This window comes from Lycium barbarum, chromosome 12 (genome assembly GCF_019175385.1).
Source record: "Lycium barbarum isolate Lr01 chromosome 12, ASM1917538v2, whole genome shotgun sequence".
Taxonomy (NCBI): domain Eukaryota; kingdom Viridiplantae; phylum Streptophyta; class Magnoliopsida; order Solanales; family Solanaceae; genus Lycium; species Lycium barbarum.
In genome coordinates this window covers 99,258,561-99,281,233 of record NC_083348.1, presented here as the reverse complement: position 1 = coordinate 99,281,233, position 22,673 = coordinate 99,258,561, and the positions used below count along the sequence as shown (strand labels likewise).

Sequence of the window (22,673 nt, the reverse complement as noted above, 5' to 3'; positions counted from 1 at the left end):
GCGTTTGCATTATTGACACAACCCCCCTCTTTCAAGAAAATCACAGCATGCCAAATCCTAAGTAGGCGTTTGGACATTCGATTGGAAATCATGGTTTGAAACCATGAGATGAAAGTAGTGTTTGGACATGCATTTCATCTCATGGTTTCAAACCATAGTTTGAAACCCCAAATCATCCAAAAAGACATGATTTGGGGTTTGAAACCATAGTTTTAAAAAATTTAAATATAAAACTTGACCTATAAGTTTATATTTTATAAAAAAAAAAAGACCCATAAGTAGATAAATATTTTTAACAATTACTCCCACCAACCATTTACCAACCTTATTAACTTCCACCAACCTTTATTTATGTCTACCATGTGGGAGGATTATATTAAAGAGTAGTTACATTACTATTCATGTTAAATTTTCGTTTTTTATTGAATTAAATTTTGATCAATTGATGTTGTATTTTTTGGAAAGGCCTTCTAGTAGTGTATTAATTTTGTTATGAACTATAACTTGATCATTTGGTAAGACTGTATAAGAATTACGAATGTTTTGATAGTTTTCAGAACTTGTGGGTTTTATGTCTATAAGAGAAAATATAACTTAAGATATTCAAATTACATATACAAATATGATTTCAAACCATGGTTTGAAATCATGGTTTCAAACCATATCGAAACGGCTCCCTTTCGTTTGCATCGAACTAAACATATTCAGGAGAAGCATTAAAACAACAGTTGCCCAATCAGGTAAGGCAGGCTTCCCCAAGGGGTTGAGTAAAGCCCTGATTTGTTAGGTGAAGACCTTGGTGGCTCAAACAATACACATCACCTAATAGTACATGACAGGTACCTTGCACCTTTTTCTTCCAAATCTGAAAGATTGGTCATGTGCAGGTGCCCAAACAAATTCTATCACTATATTTTTTATGAGATTTCAGTTCTCAATGTTAGCCAAGTATCCCACTTGTCTAACTACTACTCAATTTACACTAGAATCCATATATATTATAAGTCAAATAGCACATGGCCATCAAAGCCATTTCATGAAATCTATGAGCCCATCTGTGATTAAAGTTAAAAAATATTCCACAATACTTCTATATTCCACGGAAGCTCTGAAAACTATAACAGAAATAATATTAAATTTCATAATACAGTAGTAAAGATATAAATATATCATGGTCAACGATCTTAGGTCCTTAGATGCATCTGAATCTATCTGATAAACAGAATGACCTGGCGCTGATGCATCTTATACTCAAATGATGCTGCCATTCTTTGTGTTGATCACTTATATCTAGAATTAATAAAGATAACTGTGTTTGAGCCTCTACGTCGATTGCATCGTTTATGAAACTTAACACAGTTGACAGTTCCCTTTTCAATTAATTTATCTTTTCGAGTGAAAATAATTGAGTTTATCACTTATTAAGCAACACAGTGTCACATGCTATAAAGTATATACTGCATGTATTAACTCTGTATATGTATGTAGCGAGACAAAGTAAGCATCTACAGGTAAAGAAAGATAACACTGTTTTAATTGCTGCTCCTACATCTTGAAAAATGTACCTTCAAAACTCCCAAGGGTCTTGATCAATAGAAAATTTGGAGAAGGAAAGAAGTCTAAGAAAGACATTATACCTAAGAACTGTAATGTTCAAGTTGAAAATACTCATTTCTCTCTCCTACTATCTCTCATATCTCTTTGTACATCATAATCTCGGTTCTTATATTTCATGTCTCTTTATACGTTTGTATGCCCCCATCAACTTGCTGCAGTTAAAAAAGCATACCTAAACAAAAGTTAGAGAAGGTAATTATGTAAGCTCCCATTATAACACTATTGCAAGTCACAATATCCTCATAGAACTGTAGCAACAGACAAGTAAGCTATAAAGCACTGCAAATAGGACAAAAATTGTAAATTCACTAGGAGTGAGAAAAAGCAAAACAAACTTTGCTGCCAACAAAGTGAACTCAGTATTTGTTAGCTGATGACAATAAAAAACATGAAGGTGTCATCCTAACACAAATTTATGTCTATGCTATAGATACAAATAGAAAATGCAAGACCTAGTAAAGAAACTTGCACTGAGACCAAACCTTGAAATAGTAATAATTCATAGATGATAGAATCACTTTGAAAACGAAAAGTACCTAAATAAAAAGACTAGCTAGAGCCACTTCCCCCTCCAGAAAACAAAGGAAAATTACCAAGTATGATAGGTCTAATGTGGGTGCTGCTACATTTGCATTTTATAGTAATATCATAGGGATGCAATATCTTCTTCAACATATATTCATGAGAAGGAATTCATGTTTCTACATCTCCACTTGGTAGAATAATTACTCCATATGTCTTGTTGGGGGATATTTTGTTAAATAATTTGACTGCACACCGAGGACAACCCTTTTCTTACCCATTATTTTCAATTTCTTCAACTCTCTCTCTCGCGCACCCAACCAAAATCACACTGGTAATATGCATATATGAACAATAATCATATGCAAACCTATAATGAAGGCATTTCACTTGTTAATTTAACAACTTATAGCACCGGGTAACAAAGAGTAATAGTACTTGCTTTAATTAACTGCCCGGAAGAGAAATCCTGCACCCAATTAATGCCAAAGAAGGGATGCAAACTTTTCCCAATTAAATGCGAGCAAAACCACAAGGACATAGCATATAAGGAAAGAAAATAAAGCATTTAATGACAATGAGACTTACCAAGATCAAAAAATGTAGAATAATAAAGCTTTGTCAACATGAAGGACCACCGCTCCTTCCCTCCTCTTCGCTTTTGTCCCTCTGTTGCTGCCTTGGGGTCTCTGGTTGCTGCGGTGGCTGATGCTGCTGTAGCAATAGCTGAGGCTGAAGATGAATGTGTTGAGAATGCTCCTGTTGTGTCTGCTGTTGCTGTGGCGGAAACAGATTATAAGGATTCTCATATGTGCCAGACAAAACCAACGAAGGTGTTACGGGTGTACTCATTTGATGAAATCCAGTAGCAGTCACCGATCCCGTTGAATCAAATCCACCGTTAAACCTTGCCATATCTTGTTGCTGTTGATGAGAAGGATGGTGTTGCTGCTGCTGTTGTTGTTGCTCATAATTCCTAAGCATCTCTTGTTCCCTTGCAGCCATTGCTGCTGCAAATTGTTGAGCTTCAATTGCTTCTTGTTGTTGTTGTTGTTGCTGCTGCTGTTGCTGAGGTTCACGAATCATCAATTGACTTCCATGTGGGACCCCACTTGGCATTCCTAAAATTGGGTTCATGTTAAAAGGCATCATAGTACTTGAAGAAGGAGCATTCATGTGATGCTGTTGCATAAACCCTGGATTTTGAAGAATAGGGTGTATCATTGCTGATGGACCAAGGTACCCAGCTAGTTCCTTTTTAGCGTTCAACAAATCATCCTGAACTTGCTTGAGCTTATGTTGAAGTAACGAAATAAGCCCAACACACCCGTAAACTGGGTCTCGAAGGCGATACTCAGCCTCATAGGCAAGGGAATTCACTGCATCTTCGCGTTGAGCAGCATTGAGTTCGTTCAGGAGTTTAGCAACATTACTGGCACCGAAGACTTTGTGGACATTTGCGAATTTCTGTGGCTGATCTGGAGGGAAATATGGTGCGAAGACACATTCTTGGGTGCATTTTCGGCGTAAGAATTTGCACGCTGCGCATGGTGAATTGGAAGATGACATCCTTTGGTTCCTAAAAATTGTGCTACACATCAATCCCACAGAACATATAAGTATCTCAAAAAAATGAATACTAATAAATGGAAAAGAATATATAGGTGTTCGCACTCCAAATATATTTAGACACAAATGGTACGTAAATAAATCATGAAATGATTATACATAGAAAAAATAAAGAAAGGATTTGTCGCATTCAACGAAGTTTCGTTTAAAAGCAGTAAGCCATTAATGGCTTAGCAAATCGAAGCGGACATGGTAAGTTAATAAAATCATATATAGAGTTGGACATTTTCTTTTCTTTTTTTCATTGTTATAATTAAAGGAAGTCAAAAAACGTAAAAATAGCAAATGTAGGGTGATTAATAAACATATCCAAGTGTTTAAACCAACTTTTCCGAGAAACCCCGAAGTCATATAACGAAGTTTAAATCACCCAGCGAAAATAAAAATAAAAAACAAAGATACTAGAAAAGAGCAGGCTAAACTTGCAGTGACAAAAAAGGATGCCAAGTTTGTGAAGGAGACTTGAATGAAAACAAAATTTCACCTCACTGTCGCTTTTCTCTCTCTAAAACTTGATAAACTTGGAATGCAAGAAATCTTTTCTTTACGGATCTATCAAGACCACGGACTTCTTTTATATATCAAAATCATACACTAGTGGTTTCTTCTGAGAGATTCCAAACGCGAAAATCCTTCCTTATGGAACCACTTTATTTTATCCTTCGATAAGGAAGACAAAGATCAGAAGAAAAAAATGAACACAAAATCAAAAATCAAAGGCGATTTCAAAAGAGTTTTTTTTTTTTTTTAAAAAAGAATACAAACAAAACATGAAATCAGAAAACTCATTCACCTTTCTTATGCTGAAAACCCTATTCAGATCACTCTTTAACCTTCTCTCTCTCTCTCTCTCTCGCTCTCTTCAACTCATTTCATCTGCAAAGTGACAAAAAAATGGAGTGAACAAAGAATGATGAAGGCTGAACCCCTTTTTTTAGTAGAAAAATCGAAATCATTTAACCCTTAAAAAATAAAATAAAAATAAAACCTTGGTTCATAGGAGAGAGTGGAGGTCTAGGGTTGGAATTCGAAAGCTCTTGATACGATCTTCTAATTTCACGATCCCACCAGAAGAAGAAGAATAAGAATAATAAGAAACAAGAAATGAGAAAACCAAGCAATTTTTTTATAGTTTCATCATCGATATATGAATGTCAGAGAGAGAGAGAGGAGTGAAAATGAAAAGAAAAAAAAATGATTATAAAGGAAGGATCACTGCCATCGAGCACAAGTCCACGTATATAAATTTAATGAATGGTCGAGTTTGTAAATAAATCGATTCATCAGGGTTAAATGGTGAAGTAGAATCCGATTCACGGCGTATCGTCTATTCTGGACCGTTGATTGGATCAGAGTGCTGTGTTAACCGTTGATTACAGCTTCATATCGACCTGTCAAGAATGAGAGAGGAGCAAGTTACCTCTTTGTCCCTGTTAAAATTTCCTGCATTTCCCGAATTACCCCTTTTCACTAGTGATGTGCTTTGAAAGACGATTCCAACTTTCATATATTCACAAAACTGCCCTCGCATTTAATTATTACTTCTCTAGGTTTGATTTCTCTAATCTGTAGTAGGATTTCTTTGCTATTAAAACAATCAAATTGCTCTGCAAAGAGTTAATACTAATTAATAATATATTCTTGTAAGTTTTTTAAGTTAACAAGATAAAATAATGTGCACATTTATTAGGTTTTAAGCATTATTTATTGTGTTAAGTACTTCGCGTAATACTTCATAATAGATCTACAGCGCGATGTTACTTTATGACAGAACTACATAAAATCATTATAAAGCCTTTTAGAAATAGCATTGCTAATTATGGGATAATTATATGAACTTTTACACATCATTTATAGCGTTTGCAATTTTTATGTTCTTTCATAAAAGAATTAGTACGTAAAATCACTAGAATTTCAAGCCATACATTTTTTATGAAATTAATATATACTTGAATTACAAATTTATTTATTTTAATTACGAAAAATCTTAATAATAATATTGCATTAAAGTAAACAGTTATTGGAGATAAAGTTCTAATAATTGTGATTACATTTGAGATTCAAATATCTTATCTAGATATGTACCATTTAAATGATCCTAAGCATATCATTTTGGGTTTGAATTTCAAACGGCGAATCATAAGTTCCTTTGCTTTGCTGATTACTACGGATTCATTTGTTCTTGAATCTTTTTTTGTTTATCAGTGATAAATTGTTTATTTATTTCATCCTTTTTTTTAGAAAAATAAAAATAAAAGGCCTACAATAAATCAATTACATGTCAATCTCAAGTGGTTTTCATAATCTATTACGTAATAATCTATTTTATAGGTAATAACTTACCCGCGCTTCCCATGATTAAGTAATCAAGTAATTTCATTTAAATAAGTGAATGCATGTATTAATTTAAGTTTTAGCTTCTTCTTCTTTTTTCCGCTCATCTGACATTATTAAGTACTAGGGAATTGATCGCCTTCATGATTATTATTGATGATTAATGATTGAAAAAAATCAATCAGAATTGATTATTGTTACTGATGATTAATTACTATTAAAATATCGATCTAAAATGTCATAGAGGTTAAAAATGGAAACAAAATTTTGAGGTCTCCATGTCACCTTTTGCACCAATTGTGTTAGAGGTTGGGTCGTCATAGCCCATAGAGGTGCGGCTTGGGGCTTTTCCTAACCGTACGTTGGTGTTTGGGGAGAGAAAAGGGAAGGAAAGGATTGACTTGTGACTGAGTGCATGAGGCAACGAGCCATCTATCCTTGGGATCCTCGTTTACTCTTTATTTTATTTTATTTTATTTTATTTTATTTTATTTATAATCATATATTGTTCGAAATTAATTGAATGGACTAATTTTGATTGGTGATGAGCAGAACCAATTCAAGGAAAATTGTTATCTGTTAAGGATTTTTCCTTTTATAATATTCGAACCAAATCTCTAATTAAGAGTGAAAATGTTAAGCATTCTATCCCCTTGCGGTGGATCACTGGATGTTTGTTTACTTGTCAACACTATTCAATATGAATTCAATTTATAAAGTGTAACTCTTTTTACAGTAATTCAACTTGTTGAAGTACTTGTATTCTAGATTATTGTTTCAATTTGTATGGACAATTACATTCACTTTCCGGTACGTAATTAGTGAATTCAATTTTTTTGGCATATGTATTAAGAAAACGACTTAATAACATTAGTTAAGAGGTTATTGGACTAAATTAGGATGAAAATCATTTACACCCCTAACTTTGCTTTAAAAATCAAACTCCCCCTTAATTTTGAATGATAGACATTCTCCCCTCTTTATCCTAGTTGATTTTCTTAAGTGCCTATTTTATCATTACATTTTCAACTTATCTTTTTTTTTTTTTTTTTTTTTTTTACTTCTTTAAAATCATGATATTTTTATTTTCTTTAATCTATTTAACAAATTCCCTATAGAAAAAAGAAACAGTATTTTTGGGACGAAAAAAGAAAAGTGAGAAATACTAACGGAGTATATAAGTTAATTTCGTTCTATAAGGAAATAATGAGAAGGATTTAAAAAATTATTTTATTAATAATAATAATAATCAAAACTCTAATATCTATTTATACCTGAAAATAATAGGTAATAATAACTTTATAAATATATTACAATGCATGTAGTAAAAAAATAATTAATAAAAATAGAGGTATATTTTATAACAAATTCTTAGAAGAATATCTATTTATATCGTAAATGAATCTTAAATTATAATTTAAGAAATATTACGTTAATGACAACTAAAACTCATTTATCTATAAAGACAATAGTGTATACGAGAGAATGAAACTTAAATATACGCATACACATGCATGTACATACATATATATACATCCTTAATGCATTTAATATTAAAATAGCAATCATAAAAAATAGGGTCATTTCCACGATGCCCTCAAAGACGCTGGTCTTTAATTTTTGCCCTTCGTTAAAAATTCTTGGTTTCGGGTTTGAACCCCCGCTCAGTCAATTTTTTTTAAAAAAAAATCAGAAGGTAGAGTTTGGATTCGCAAAGGTAGAGTTAGGTAGAGTTTTGGCTTTAGTCAATATATATATATATATATATATATATATATATATATATATATATATATATATATATATTTTACTTAGTTGAAATTTTATAAACATTTGCCTTAAGGCCTAACTTTTCTACAAACCTCTGCCTTGCAAAATTTCTTTTTTTTTTTCCTGACCTGAGGTTCAAACCCAGAACCTCGGGGTACTAGGCGAAGGGCAAAAATTAAAGACCAGTGCCTTTGAAGGGCAATCCGCACAAAAAAATGTAAAAAGTAACGTTACATTTTGTGGTAAATTCATAAAAGGATTATTCTAATTATAATGTTAATGAACTTAAATAAAAATTTAATAAATAGCTAGGTTAAAAAAATATTATACTATATAATATAAAAAGGTTTACATAGATCGAGGATTGAAAATGTCAAGGATAAAATAGACATTGCATATGATAAAAATGGGAGAATGTCTATTGTTCATAGTTGAGGAGGCAGATTGATTTTTAAAGTAAAGTTGGGGGTGAAAATAAATTATCCTAATCAACTCATTTAAAAAATGTAAAGAAGTATTGAAAGATTTTTTAAGAATTTGTTTACATTATTTGTTAGACAACTAAGAAGGGTGCAAAATTTGAAAAGCACAGCAAAAATCTTCTTGATTATGAACAAAATCACTTATTTTAATCAAACTTCAAAATCTAACCATCCATCTTAGATTGTTTGATTCTTTTACCCTATAAGCGTATAAAAGTTTAAACTCATTGAATATTTCATTAATTGTTCACTGAGAATGAGGCCAACATTTAAGAATACAAGGACTGACCTGAGAGAGGCAAAGCACGGAAAAGCAAATAAAATAGTCAGAGCAGTGTGTTGGTGAGCAATTGCGTGCAGAGACCTCCCTATTCCACTCAATTAAATACACACATTACATACTCCTCTTTTGTCCTTTGCAGTTTGCAGGGTACATTTCTGTATCAGTATGGACTCTGGACAGTGCCTCGCTCTGAGCATATTTCCGTTACCCATGATCCTCTAATTTTGTCTTACCTAGTCCTTTTTTATTTCTTACTTTTGTTTTTCATGCACACGTATATAATACAGATATCATTGTCATTCCAAAAGGGTGTAACTTGGGACCTTCTTTTTTTCGTTAAATAATTTAATTTCTAATTATGTTAGCATGTTTCTTTTTGGTAAATCTTAATTAGTCTCATTTTATCTTTTGAAATAGTTTTTCAAAAGGAAGGAAAGAAAAATTATCCCAGGGTTTGGTTAGTGATATGATAGGTATGGAGATATTGCACTAGCTTACATTGAAGAACTAAGCTTGACCACTTCCCAAAGAGCACCTGACGGGGAAAACTTGTCTTTTTTTTTTTTTTTAACTTCATTCAGTATCCAAATCAATCTCCTAGTTCAATTAATCCAGATTATGCTCAGCTAGTTAGCCTATTGAGGTGATAAAACTCTCCCCCCAAAAAGTCCCAACTTTCAGAACTCTCATAAGACCACAAATTAAAGATTAAAAGGCTCCCAATCATCCTACAATATCTTTGGTAGTGGAGAAAAGTTGTTGCATCTATTGTGAATACATTTTATTTCCAATTTTGTACTTTCTGAAATGGTTTGCAACATATTCGAGGTAGGGGTGTCAATGGTAGGGTTCTGATGGTTATTTTATAAAATTTATACCATATTAATTTTTCGACTATTTCATTTTGTATAACCAAAATTGGACTTTTCGAAACCGTCCCATCATCTCGGTTTTTCTTCGGTATCGGTACGGTTCGGTTAATTTTTTAGTATTTTTTTAAAAAACATCATATAAAAGTCAAATGTAGAAGTTGTACACGATACCATGCATACTTGTATAAGACTTTGGCAAGAACACTCTAGACATTTTATTGTTTAAAAGGTGAAGAATTAAGAAAATATGAATCACAACAAGTATAGAGATCCATTCCACTATTTTATAGTAGTGTACGATAATATTAAATAAAGACAAAAAATTTAGATCACGCGAATGGGAAGTAATCAATCAAGATGAGATACAAGAACTGAGTCTAATAAGATTCGGTATCCAATAAAAAGAATTTAAATCATAAGAAAGGAAAAATATCTAATACCTTGTAGCTTGTTACTAAAGATTGTTGGAATACCTTATAACTAGTCACTACTTGAGGTGCTAGAACTAATTTAGTTTCAATGGGGGTAACATAACAGGTTTCGTAGTTGGATTAGTGTTAATTACTTGTTGCCGACTTGTAGTCATTTCCATCATCCAAGGCACAAGGCGAAAAATTTAATGGTTTACTAATTTTAAACTTAATATATAAAATATATATTATACATATAAATATATTCGGTACGGTTCGGTATTTTTTTCAGTTTATTTTTACAAAATGAAAAACCTACCCAATTTTTCGGTACGGTTAGAAATTTATATAAAAACCGTCGGTTTTATTAAGAATTTCTAATAATCGGTTCGGTATGGTTCGGTTCGATCGATTAAATCGATTTTTTACAAAACCATTGACACCCCTAATTCGAGGTAGTAACACAAAAGGTCATACAACTATCGGTAATGATCTCCAAAAATTAATGTTATTTGTAATGTGATATAAAAAAAGTTGGGTGACCTTGTTGTTAAAAAAAAAATGACTTTGGGAGATTATTACCAACATATGATCTAATGTGGTCCATCTTATCCTATTTGGCTGACTAACTAATTTTCGCGGAACGTTTGTCCAGGGAAAATTATCGTGGTATAGCTGCTCCTACGTACAGCAATCTTCTGTTTTTCTGCTCTTCATTTATGGCCATGAAAAGAAGAGAGGGAACTATCTCTACAAACCCCTGGATCACAAGAAGGATTTAGTTACTGTAACAGTGTTAGAACATATACTGATCCAAAAAAGTAAAAGCATGTCTAAGTTTAATTGAGACAGAAAGTGGGCAGTGTTATAATCTAATCTACAGAAATGTGAGAGCAAACATCCTCTATCCCTCAAATTAAATTAAATAGCTAGCAGGGAAGGGCAGTTGGCTACGTAAACGAGAAGCTGCTATATATGGGCGATAGAGACGAGAGATAAGCAGAATGCTGAGATTATATATATCGTTGATGTGAAGTTTCATTGAAAACTTCAATCAGTCTATAGGATATTGCAGTGAATGAATGAATGTGCAGGTAGGTTCAGAATAATTGAATCATTTTTATCATATCTCACTGCCATGTACGTAGTCAATATTTCATTTAGTAATTGATAGTCCATCTTTTCCTTATTATTACTGTGTGTCTGCAGGCATACACGAAATTAATGGGAGAAGGTGAAAGCACAAATTACAACCATCTCAGCAAGACAGCAACAGTAAGAATGGTGAAGGCCTTGCCTCCCGACCCACATGCATGTACCTATAGAGATTGTCCCACATAAAAATAGGACAACAAAAGTCGCTTTAATTTGCTATTGAGGTAAATCATAATTATGTTTATACTTCTTTTATAGTATCATACACTCAATGACGGGTAATGCTTCTTTTCCTTCAAATTAAATAAATCTATCAATTTTGACTTTGCACGTGCATAGATTGATCATTTGAAAATTGAAATTTTCTATGAAAATCATTACTAATTGATAGCCCGGTAAATTAGTAATTAACCCATGTCATAGATCAAAATTCAGAGATAATTGGAAAAATATTCATATTGTTTATGTATAAAACTTAAATTTAAAAAAATAATGTCACGAAAGGCCTAATACGTTGGCAAAGGTCCCTCCCACAAAGTATGTGATGTGTAATCATTTATCTTTTGGTTAGAGTAGTAACCTATTTCTAATATTTATCATTACTAAAATTCAACCCCTTTTCTATGTGATCAATCAAACAAATAGATATTATTGGCTGTTGCAATTCTGACGCTGCTTTGGTGTAAGATAGAGTGCCCCTTTCTTCAGGAGTTTTGACTTTTGACTCTGATAACGTGAGCGTGCAAAACTGTTTTTCTCTTTGTTAAAAAAAAGAAAAAGAAATTAAGCGGAACCAGTCCAGCCAAGATTTGGAAGGCCAAAATTAAATGTTCATTTTTTTCAGTTTGTCCAAACACTAATTATTGTTTAAAAGTGTTTTAAGAGTAATTGGCTTAACACAAATTACTTCTAGTACTTTTAGAAATATCACTTTTCAAAATAGTTTAAATATTTATATCTCCATTAGAATTTCCAAGCAATTTCGAGCAGACCCCTAAAAGTTGCATTAATAAATAGGCAGAATAGCTTGAGACCCCCCTAAATTTGTCGATTTTTACTCGGTGTACATCTAAACTATGCATTGGCTTAATTACCCCCCTGAACTTGGTAATATGATAGTCTCGACCCCCCTAGACGCTGACAACCCCTTGACGTGTGACACACGCGCTGCCACATGGATTTTTTTGTCCACGTGGCATTTTTTAAGGATAAAATATATATTTTTTTACCTTTTTAAGTTCAACAATTATTTAGATCATCTTTTTTGGGCCAAATCAGTAAAAAAAGAACTTGAAACAATAATATTTTAACCATACTTTTTTTTTTATTTAGCTAAAGATAATGATATTCTAATCAAGTTATTTTTATATATTTGGCCAGGAAAAAAAGAAATACACAATTAAAGCAAATAATCATTGTATCTAAAAAGAAATAAATAAAATATCAACCAAATATTTTAAGAATTTGACCCCAAAAAAATAATGCAGAGTTGAAATAAATAGTAATTGCATGAAAAGAAAAATACACAATTTTTTTTTGTAGAAAATGCACCGTCTAAACTTCATTACTTTTGCTAAACCTTCTTTTTATTGGGCTAAAATAAATAGAGTTTCAACTAAGTTATTTAGATTTGGATCCAAAAAAAAGAAAAAAAATACATAGTTGAAATAAATAATCATTATATCTAAAAAGAAAAAAATTACAATTGGGATAAAATATGTAATGAATATTAAGAAAAACCAAAAAGAAACATAATTGGAAAAAATAAATCATTATATTGATTATATGGAGATTAATAGTTGAAAAATACTCCACTTGGAAGCTGATTTTTTTATTTTTGACCCATCCACGCGCCTAAAAGAGAGTGTGTTCATGCTTTTTGCCACATCAGCGTCTAGGGGGGTCGAGACTATCATATTACCAAGTTCACGGGAGTAATTAAGCCAACAAATAGTTTAGGTGTACACCGAATAAAAATCGACAAGTTTAGAGGGGTCCCAAGCTATTCTGCCTTAATAAATACTCCATACATTACATGCTCCTCTTTGCGCCTCCCTCAATTCTTCCAGGATACGTTTCTGATTCAGTCACTTTGCTCTCACCTTCTATATATGAGTATGCATATTTCAATTTTACAGTCTTTTTGTCTCCACCGTTATCATGCATACGTAAATACTACAGATATTGATAGAATGAAAGTGATACATGCATATGTGTTACTGCTATAAATCAACCATTCTTTTTCTAATTTTAAATTTCTAAAGTAGTTTGCCTTTATATTTTATTACTCCCGTAATTATCCCCCACCGGCACCTAATCGTTTTCGTTGATCGAGTTCTAGGAACCTATGGGCTAGAGTAAGATTAACACGTGCATTGCTTTGACATTCGTAATGCCACTTGCATAACAACTTTTTCTAATTAGTACGGCTATTAGTACTCAGTTGAAAGCCAAGCTCTCAATTGTGAATATTATTATTAGCCCGTTTGGATTGACTTATAAGTTGTTTTCAGTTTTTTTGAGTGTTTGACTGACCAGCTTAAAGTCATTTTGTGCTTAAAATAAGCTCAAAAAAATAATTGGGCCCATTTGACTTAGCTTATCTAAAACAGCTTATAAGCCAAAGAAAAATAAGTTAGACTACCCCAACTTATTTTTTTTTAGCTTATAAGCTGTTTGCAGCTTATAGGCATAAGCCCATCTAAACAGGCTCTATACCAGTTTCAAGATGTCTTCTAAGAGCCTATTTGAATGGGCTTAACAAAAGCAGCTTATAAGCTGGAAACAGCTTATAAACAAAAACAATTAAGTTGGGATAGCCCAACTTATTTTTTTTGGCTTATAAGCTGCTTTAGATAAGCTAAGCCAAACTGACCCAGTTATTTTTTTGGGCTTATTTTAAGCACAGAATGACTTTAAGCTAGTCAATCAAACACTCAAAAAAGCTGAAAAAAGCTATAAGCAACTTATAAGCCAATCCAAACGGGCTCTAAGGCTATTATTACATATATATATATATATATATATATATATATATATATATATATATATGTATGATATCAGAGCCCGTGCTAGCACGGGCCCAACATATCTTTATAATGTTATTTTTATGCAATTATAAAAAGAATTGATATATTCTACAATATTTCTTGAAAGTCACGTATGTAAAGATAGAAATTTTGGGAGCACGGGTTAAATAATTTGTGCCATGATGTTATTTCTTTGTTTCAATTTATATGACTTTATTTAAGAAAAATGCTAATAGACACTTTTTAAACTACGCGTTAATCAAATTTGAACCAGAACTTCAAAACTTATTGGATCTTTAACTACTTCTAAGTACGGAAACGTCATTTGAACTGCCATTCCCCTAGGCTAAAACGTGAAACTTTTATACATATGGTGATTATGTATATTGTGCCATATAACATGGGCATAGATGCGATATAAGATTTCTATCTTTTTTTTTTTTACTTAATCGATCATAAGTATGTACTAATAAATTATTTTGGCTATTATGGTGCTCCGTATATAATTAGAAACTTAAAACATTGAAAAATGCCTTTTGAGAATGTAATACTCATCTTAGTTTCTTTTTAGGATATTAAACAGTACTGCAATAAACATCCGAGTAATTTATTTTATCAGTTGTAACAATATTCAATTAATTTGATTATAGAATTATAGTTGGTGAGGTAAGATATCACCCATGGAACTACAAAATATAATCAGTTATAATAGTAGCTTTTAAAAAATGAAGCTTGATAATAATATATTCAGAACTACTTTTGAAAACTTAATCCTTACATGTACTTTCTTTGTCTAATGAATATCAGCACTACAAAAGAGTACTAAAAAAGCTATGGAGATTGGACCGAGAGATAAGTAAAAGACTGCCACATTAAAGTTTAATGGAGGGTACTTTTTTTTGGACAGTCATTCAAAAATGCTGCAAATGCAGCGCGTGGTATAGAAATTCAACTGAATGAATCCACCATTATTGACTTAATGAGGAATACTTTGGGAATTACATGGATATTTCTTGATTTTTTTAATATGGGGTCTATGTTTTTTTTTTTTTTGGATATTGCTTGATTTTTTAATATGGGGTCCATTTTTTTTTTTTTGATATTGGTTGATTTTTTAATATGAGGTTCACTTTTTTTTGATATTGCTCGATATACATGAATAATTAAACCTTGCATAACAAATTTCTTTATAAAATAATACATTGGTTCCACTACAAGAAAGTATAGAAATGACAACAAAAAATTTAATATTTGGCAACAACTTGGTTTTATTGTTAGCAAATAAACTTTTTTGTTGCCAATGAATTTAATTTTATTGTCATAGTATTGATTATTGCTGCAAAAAGTACTTTTGACAACAAAAAAAGAAGTTATTGCACGTTATTTCAATAACAGCCGGTGGAAAAAGTCTATGCAACAAAAAAAAAATTATTGTCACAAGTATTTTTTGTAATAATAATTAATATATGACAACAAAAATAATTTTATTATCAAATATATTTTTTCGTGTAGCGTTTCCCAGTGACTAAATCCTGCCTAACTCTAACCTGCTACCAAACCGACTCCTTATTGGTTACTGTTTGATGCTACTATGCTTGTAGCATAGTAGTTCTTTTTGTTGGTTCAGAAAAAGTAGAATCTTGTCCATGCAATTGAGACAGCAAGCAGGCATGCAGTGTTCTAATTTACGTAAATGTGGGGGCAAATATCCCCTATCATATCCTATCAAATCCCCATAAATTTGCGGGATAAAAAGTTAATGCAGATGTCTCAGAATTGTGTGGAGAGGGTAAGGGCAGTTGGCAACGAAAACGAGAAGGACCTATGAGTGACAGATCAGACGAAAGATGAGAAGGTCAATAGCTAAGCTTTTAATTGTTGATGTGAAGTTTCGTTGAAAACGTCTATCAATGTAAGAGATATTGAAGTGAATGTACCTAAATACAAATAAACCGTTCTATGACAGTACCATTTTTTCCGAAGATTTTTGAATGTTACGTCGATTGACTTTTATATACTTATATAAATAATATCATTTGATATTTAAATTTTATTTGGGTGTAATAAAATCTATTGAAGCTTGCGAAGAAGAAATTAAATTTGAAGGACCCATAAACATAATTAAAGACCATCGAAGCTTAGTTCGAATTTGTTATTTGTTTCGATTAGGTATATTGGGTTTTCCTCAAAATATCTTAAGGAGTTTGAATATTAATTTTGACGATGTTTGAAGATGATTTTTAGATTGCAAAATCGAGGTAGATAAAAAATCCATTATATATCCATGTATATCACCATGTACTTCATTATATATCATGATATATATCCGTTACCTCCTGTATATCTATGTATAATCACGAAATTATCTATGTGATACACACTGATAAATAGGCTATACAACGTGTATATATACATGTTGCAGTGACAGATTCAAAATCTGAATTTTTACTCAATTCCCGTTCAAAGGCCTCCAATTGTCCTCAAATTTTGTATATAGTTTCGTCTATTTTCTTCCAAACCATATCCATTCAAAACAAAAGATTAGCGTTTCAGATACGAGTTTAGTTGTCATTTAAAGATTGAGACTTTTGTGAAATTTTCTCATCGATAAACTGAGAGGATTTTTTATATATAGCAATGATGAAATTTGGTGATTTTAGAGGTGATGGAGTCTAGTATGTGATGGGTGAATACGTAATGCAATATTGCTAAAAATTACGTAGACTTTATCTATTTGGTGCTATATTTTTCTTTGGTGTGTGTGTGTGTGGGGGGGGGGGGGGGGGGGCGAGGGCTATATTACTAAGCCTAATGTTTGAATTCGACCAATAGTTATTAACACCGGTATTGATGTGCCAATGAGACTTTTGATTTCATCTAGTGTGGTGTGCTAGGTCTGATGCAAGGGCTCATGTTTTGGGTTTCCCCACTAGGCCTAAGTTGAAGTCATAGTCCATTAATAAAGGAAGGGTTATTTACACTTTTGTCCCCTATTTCGTGCTGGTATATAATATACTCCTCAAGGCACAATTTTTTTTTTCACAGGGCATAAGTTTATTTACGTACATAATATTCCACAAGTTTATATTTTGCTTTTCTTTGAGCCGATGGTTTACTGGAAACAACCTTTCTACCTCCTATGATAGAGGTAAGGTTTGCGTACACTCTATACTCTCTAGATCTCACTTGTGAGATTATACTGGGTATGTTGTTGTTAATATTTCACAAGTTATGAGGAGCCCTTAAAGACATAAGTTTGATTTTAAAGGACAAAAACTAAAGACCAGCCATGTGAAGGCCAAATCGTGCAATTTCTTCAATGACTACACAATAGGCATAAGCCCATCAAAAGAGGGCTCAAGTTTTGGGCTTCCCTATATTCACAATCATTTTTTTTTTTTTTGCGGATTGCCTTCAAACGCACTGGTCTTTAGTATTTGGCCTCAAATTGCTGGTCTTTAATTTTTTTTTCCTTCGTTTAAAAAGTGGCTGAAAATATTTTGAGGTTTTGGGTTCGAATTCCAGCTCAGTAAAAAAAAAAAAAATTTCATAAGGCAAGACTTTTGCGAAACCTCTGCCTTAAGGCTTAACCTTTGCATAAAATTAGGTCTATTTGGGTAAAAGTTAGGCCTTAAGGCTTAACTTTTGTCCGAATAGGCCTAATTTTTCTATAAAACTCTACCTTGTGAATTTTTTTATTTTGACTAAGCTAGGATTTGAATTAAGAAGCTCGAATATTAAGGAAAGGATAAAAATTAAAGACCAGCAATTTGAGGGACAAAAATTAAAGACCAGCCCCGAAAAAGAATAATCTTGCAAATTGCCCAATTGCCAGAGCCTATTGATCAAAAAGCCCAGAAAGCTTAAACCCTGGCAAAGAGATCACAGCAGAACCCTAAACCCGAATTCCGGAAACGGAAGCTGACCCATTTCCCCACACAGACACAAGATGTCGAGATGGTGGCGTGCGGTGGCAAGAGGTGAGAGCAAGAGATCATATTTCACAATCCAAGCGATCCCTAGAGAGATCACCGGAGCCAGAGTTTCCAGTAGAGACCGAGCTCAAGGTCGTATTCCGGCCATAGTCTTTTCACAGAACTACCTCCAGTCAAAACCTAATGATCCTACTTCTATTGTAGCTGATAGCTCTGTTTCTAGAAAGTTCCTCCTTACTACTGAAAGGAAACAGATTAAAACGATCATTGATTCGGTTCATCTTCCTTTCTTCTGTTCTACAACATTTCCTCTTCAGATTCGAGCTGGTTCGGGCTCCTCAACTCTACTCGAATCTGGAAAAGTACTTCCCATTAAGGCAAGTCACGCTTCTTCTTCTGTCATACTTTTACATAGTTTTGTAATTTACAGTTTGATAGAAGACAAAGCATGTTAAAGGTTTGCATTTTAGTAACTTTGAATTAGAAGGTTGTATAAATTAGAAGGTTGTATCCAACGTTTTGGACAGTTGCAAGTGTGTCATAGCAGTTGTATTTAGTGATAGTTTAAACTCATGTTTTCATTCTGTTATTTATATAGCTTCATAGGGATGAAGAGACTGGGAAGATATTGAATTTGGTCTTTGTATGGGCGGAAGACGGAACAAAATTAAAGGTGGACGTGCCGATTGTGTTCAAAGGGGAGGATGAGTGCCCTGGTGTCAGGAAAGGTAAATGCCTTTCTTCTTATGATTATTATGGAACACCAGTGTCATACTGCAACATTGTAGCTACTATACTTTATGAGCTTTGGTAACTTATCAAATGGATTTATGAGGCTCTGTAAATATACGGTAGTTTTCTAAAGTATGGCTTATAAAAATATCAGCATCTTACTCTGTGTATCACCGTAGTTAGGTTTGGTGATGTATGTGAAATAGAAGAAGTGATTCCACCCAAACAGGTGAACCATTAAAACCTAATAGCTTCAACCAAGGTCGACCTGGGATATGTACTGCTAACCGAATGACAACTATAAAGAAGTACCACTTCCTTTATCCAGTTTTCTGGATTATCCATTAACACTATCTTGCATTCAGCAAACGGATTGAAGCTGCATAGAGAGGAGAACTCCACATATCAATATTTTACTTGATCCAATATCAAGAGTATATCGTAGTTATTACAGTCACCTTCGTATTTCAAAAGGACAAATACTTTTGTAGCATACATTTGCTAGCACCAGCTGGCTGCAAGCTAAGAAATACCAGTAAAATATTTGACCTCTACCTGTAACAAATCGTCCTAGACTTCGTATGCTCAGATTCAGTGAATGTAGCAACTTATGGGCTCAATATGCAAATATATCTCTAGCATTGCCTGAAGAATTAAACTAAGTACCTTTCAATGATAGAATACTGCTTTCAATGGAAATTTCCCTCTCAAAAACTTTTTAGTGAGAATTCCTGCTTGAACCGACGCCAATCTCCCTTTGTTTTTTCTTAGATAGATGCTTTGAGTGGATGAAGATTTTTTTTTGATAAGTCATTTTTATTAAAGGAAACAGTATCAAGGTGATACTGTTAAAAGTACACTTTGAGTGGATGAAGATTGATAAGGAATAAAGGATTTAGAGCGGTTCCTGTCTGTCCTAGCCTCCTGCCTAGTATTTTTCTTGTCAATAATTTAGGCAAACTTTCATTTAATCCTTTGAGATTGTAACTCCATTTTAGTAAACGTCTTGAAACAATTAACATAAATAATGAATGAACCGCATGGTCAAGGCTCTACAAGTTTAACACTCTTCTGTATTTGTCTAATTCCCAATTCCACTTTCAACATTAGTAAGCTCCTGTTTTTGTATCATTAGAACATAATAAGAGGATCTAGTATTTCAAGTAATTCACGTAAGATGCTGCATAGCCTGATACTTGCTCTAATGGAACCCCATGATAAACTAAATTTGGTTAAACCTAGATAAGTCACTAAAGCCTGTTTTTGTATCATTAGAACATAATAAGAGGATCTAATATTTCAAGGAGAGTTTTTCAAGTAAGTCACGTAAGATACTGCATAGCCTGATACTTGCTCTAATGGAACCCCATGATGAACTAAATTTGGTTAAACCTAGATATGTCACTAAAGCCTGATGTATATTGTTCAGAAAAAATGCCTTCTCAATAACAGCACACAAAAGGGTTATCTTGTTTTATGGGATTAATTTTCTGTTCAAATTTTGTGGACTAACTGCCTTCTTAAGTTAAATAGTGGCCAGTTGTATTTATCCTAAAAAAAATATTGGCTACTTGTTATGTTGACATGTAAACTAATGGCAATTTGTTGTTCAAAATCTTATGTTAGCATCATTTTGAAGTTTCTTTGACGTGCTTATTTGTTATCCAGTCAAGTGCTAGAAATGTAATCGAAAGAGAACTTTAATGCATACATTGGCTTGAAGTAAATCACACTACTGCTCATTTAAGTATATGCTTTGAGATAGTGCTGTGCTTCCTTTGCAGTTAATTATTCCATGTGAAAATCCAACATGCAATATTTGTTTATAAATATTCAATGAAAATGATTATTAGCTTTTAATATGAAGCAGGTGGTTATCTAAACAAGATCAGACCTACCCTAAAGTTCTTGTGCCCAGCAGAGCATATACCTCAAAAAATTGAGGTCGACGTAAGTCAGCTAGATGTTGAAGACAAAGTATCCCTGCAGGATATCGATGTTCATCCAACATGGAAGCTCTTAAGCAAGAATGAGGCAATCCCTGTTTGTAAGATTAAGGCAACCACAGTTGATAGCTAATTTTGTTGAAGCTATTTTACAAATGCCAGACGCATTTGAAGTCTACTAGTTCAATATTGTTCTAGTTTGACCAGGCTTTGTCGGTTGAGTGATGTATAAGGACGGTCAAAGCACATTAGAAGCTTTTGCTATACTGTAGTAGTAAGATTGCTATTTTGGGACTTGTTCTAGAATAATAAACCTGTGCATTAATGAAAAACGGAAAATGCAACTGCAGTCTTTTTAAGTTTTTAGTATCAAACAATTTTCTAGTTCGATGCGGAGGGAAGGAATGGACTGAGCTTCGGTCACCCGCGGTGGCTGCGTCATTAAAGCATTTGTTTTTAAGCAGGAATCACTCTCGGGGATATTTTTATTGTTAAGAGGATACTCTTTTGAAGATAGATAATCCTATATGACTTATTATTAGTAATTAATATCCGTTCATGTAACCACCGGAAGACCGGCAACTAGTAGCAAGGTTTTGATGCATAGAATGAACTGGTCAAGAGAGGGAGATGGCGGCTGGACTAAGGGTGTGTTGTATATGTTAGAAGTTTATTTTATTTTTTATTTTTGGTTGGTTAAAATATTTCTTTCTTTAGGAAAACTAAGTACCTTCAAAGTCAAGAAGATGATAGATAGTGGAACTAGGAAGAATAAGTTTCATAAGTGATATTATATGCTAATTATATCATCCATCCCCTCATCCCCGTCCACTCCCACAATTACTCTGTATGGGGTCAGTTTGGTTGTTGGTTAAGAGTTATGTAATCAAATAACGTATTTGGTGTGTTGAATTTTATACATAGCAAAATAATTTCACCAACGTGATACAAGGTTTGCAGAATTTTCATATCATAATCAAACGATCCCTGTGATGTTCATCTAAATTATATATAAATTTTATTGGTACATATTTTATGTTTACTAATTATGACTACTATTGAAGTCTTGTCCAAACACACCGCAAGTCTATTAATAAAATGAGACAGCCTGGGCGGAGCAGTGTGTTGACATTCATATACTTTTGTCTATTCCCAAGTCTTAGCTCCGTACATAGTCTTGTCCCTTTCAGATATTGTAATTTCCTCAGAATTACTAATGAAATAGATTGTCGGATTACACATGATCAGTCAAAATGAAAAACACGTTCCATACTTTATAGGGAAAAATGGGAATCACGTTATATCTTCTTATTGGTTTTTTTTTTTTTTTTTCTATGAAATGATTCTTAATAGTTAACTTAGATCAGTAAAAATGAAAAAACACGATCTTTACTTCATGTCCTTGCTCCGTAAAAGTCTTTTCAAACTGTGGGGAATCCACAATTTGCACAATATTATGCGGATGGAATGACCGGCAATTTAAAAACTCTTGTTACCTAAAAAATGGAAGTAGAAAAATCAGGTTTGAGAGCGTATACAGATCAGGAATTTCAAGTTTATGAGTTCAACTTTAAAATACACTGACAATTGGGTTCATAATCAAAGAATTATAAAAATTTAATGTGGAGAAGATTTATCATAATTCACTTTTTTGCGTCGTCAGATGAAAAGCTGATGGAAAACATTATAATTTCCAATCAGAGGCGGATCCAGAATTTGAAAGTTCCGGGTGCCATACCGCTTTGAATAGTAGATGTGTAGCATTTTACATAAATGATGCTAGTATTTTCAGAGAGTACATAGAACATATACGTTTTTCATCTAATATTTAGACAAGAAAAAGTCTTGGCCCGTTGGTTTTGGTGACTCAGAAGTTAGAGGAGATCTTGGGTTCAAGACTTCTTAGCCACAAACACCTTCTTTTGAACCAAAGGGGAAGTGGTAATTGGGTTCGAAC

The 22,673-nt window shown here is 32.9% G+C and overlaps 2 protein-coding genes across 4 annotated transcripts; one reads left to right on the top strand and one right to left on the bottom strand.

Annotated features, from left to right (window-relative positions):
- Positions 1 to 1,418: 1,418 nt before the first annotated feature.
- On the bottom strand, positions 1,419 to 4,961 carry LOC132624853 (LOB domain-containing protein 36-like). 3 transcript variants are annotated; one of them, XM_060339587.1, is made up of 4 exons: positions 4,757 to 4,961; positions 4,562 to 4,644; positions 2,728 to 3,730; positions 1,419 to 1,789 (listed from the first exon to the last, which is right to left on the bottom strand). In XM_060339587.1, exon 3 carries the CDS (start codon positions 3,706 to 3,708, stop codon positions 2,761 to 2,763), a length of 948 nt encoding a protein of 315 aa, XP_060195570.1. In that variant the 5' UTR covers positions 3,709 to 3,730; positions 4,562 to 4,644; positions 4,757 to 4,961; the 3' UTR covers positions 1,419 to 1,789; positions 2,728 to 2,760. The 3 variants fall into 3 exon arrangements, with proteins under 3 accessions (XP_060195570.1, XP_060195571.1, XP_060195568.1); XM_060339588.1 differs by having other exon boundaries at positions 1,419 to 1,769; positions 2,728 to 3,718; XM_060339585.1 differs by having other exon boundaries at positions 2,728 to 3,718; positions 4,757 to 4,960.
- A 12,990-nt stretch (positions 4,962 to 17,951) lies between these two features.
- Positions 17,952 to 21,075, top strand: LOC132623217 (uncharacterized). The gene is made up of 3 exons (XM_060337951.1): positions 17,952 to 18,415; positions 18,637 to 18,766; positions 20,641 to 21,075. The coding sequence occupies exons 1-3, from the start codon at positions 18,053 to 18,055 to the stop codon at positions 20,847 to 20,849; spliced, it is 702 nt and encodes a 233-aa protein (XP_060193934.1). The 5' UTR covers positions 17,952 to 18,052; the 3' UTR covers positions 20,850 to 21,075.
- Positions 21,076 to 22,673: the final 1,598 nt, after the last annotated feature.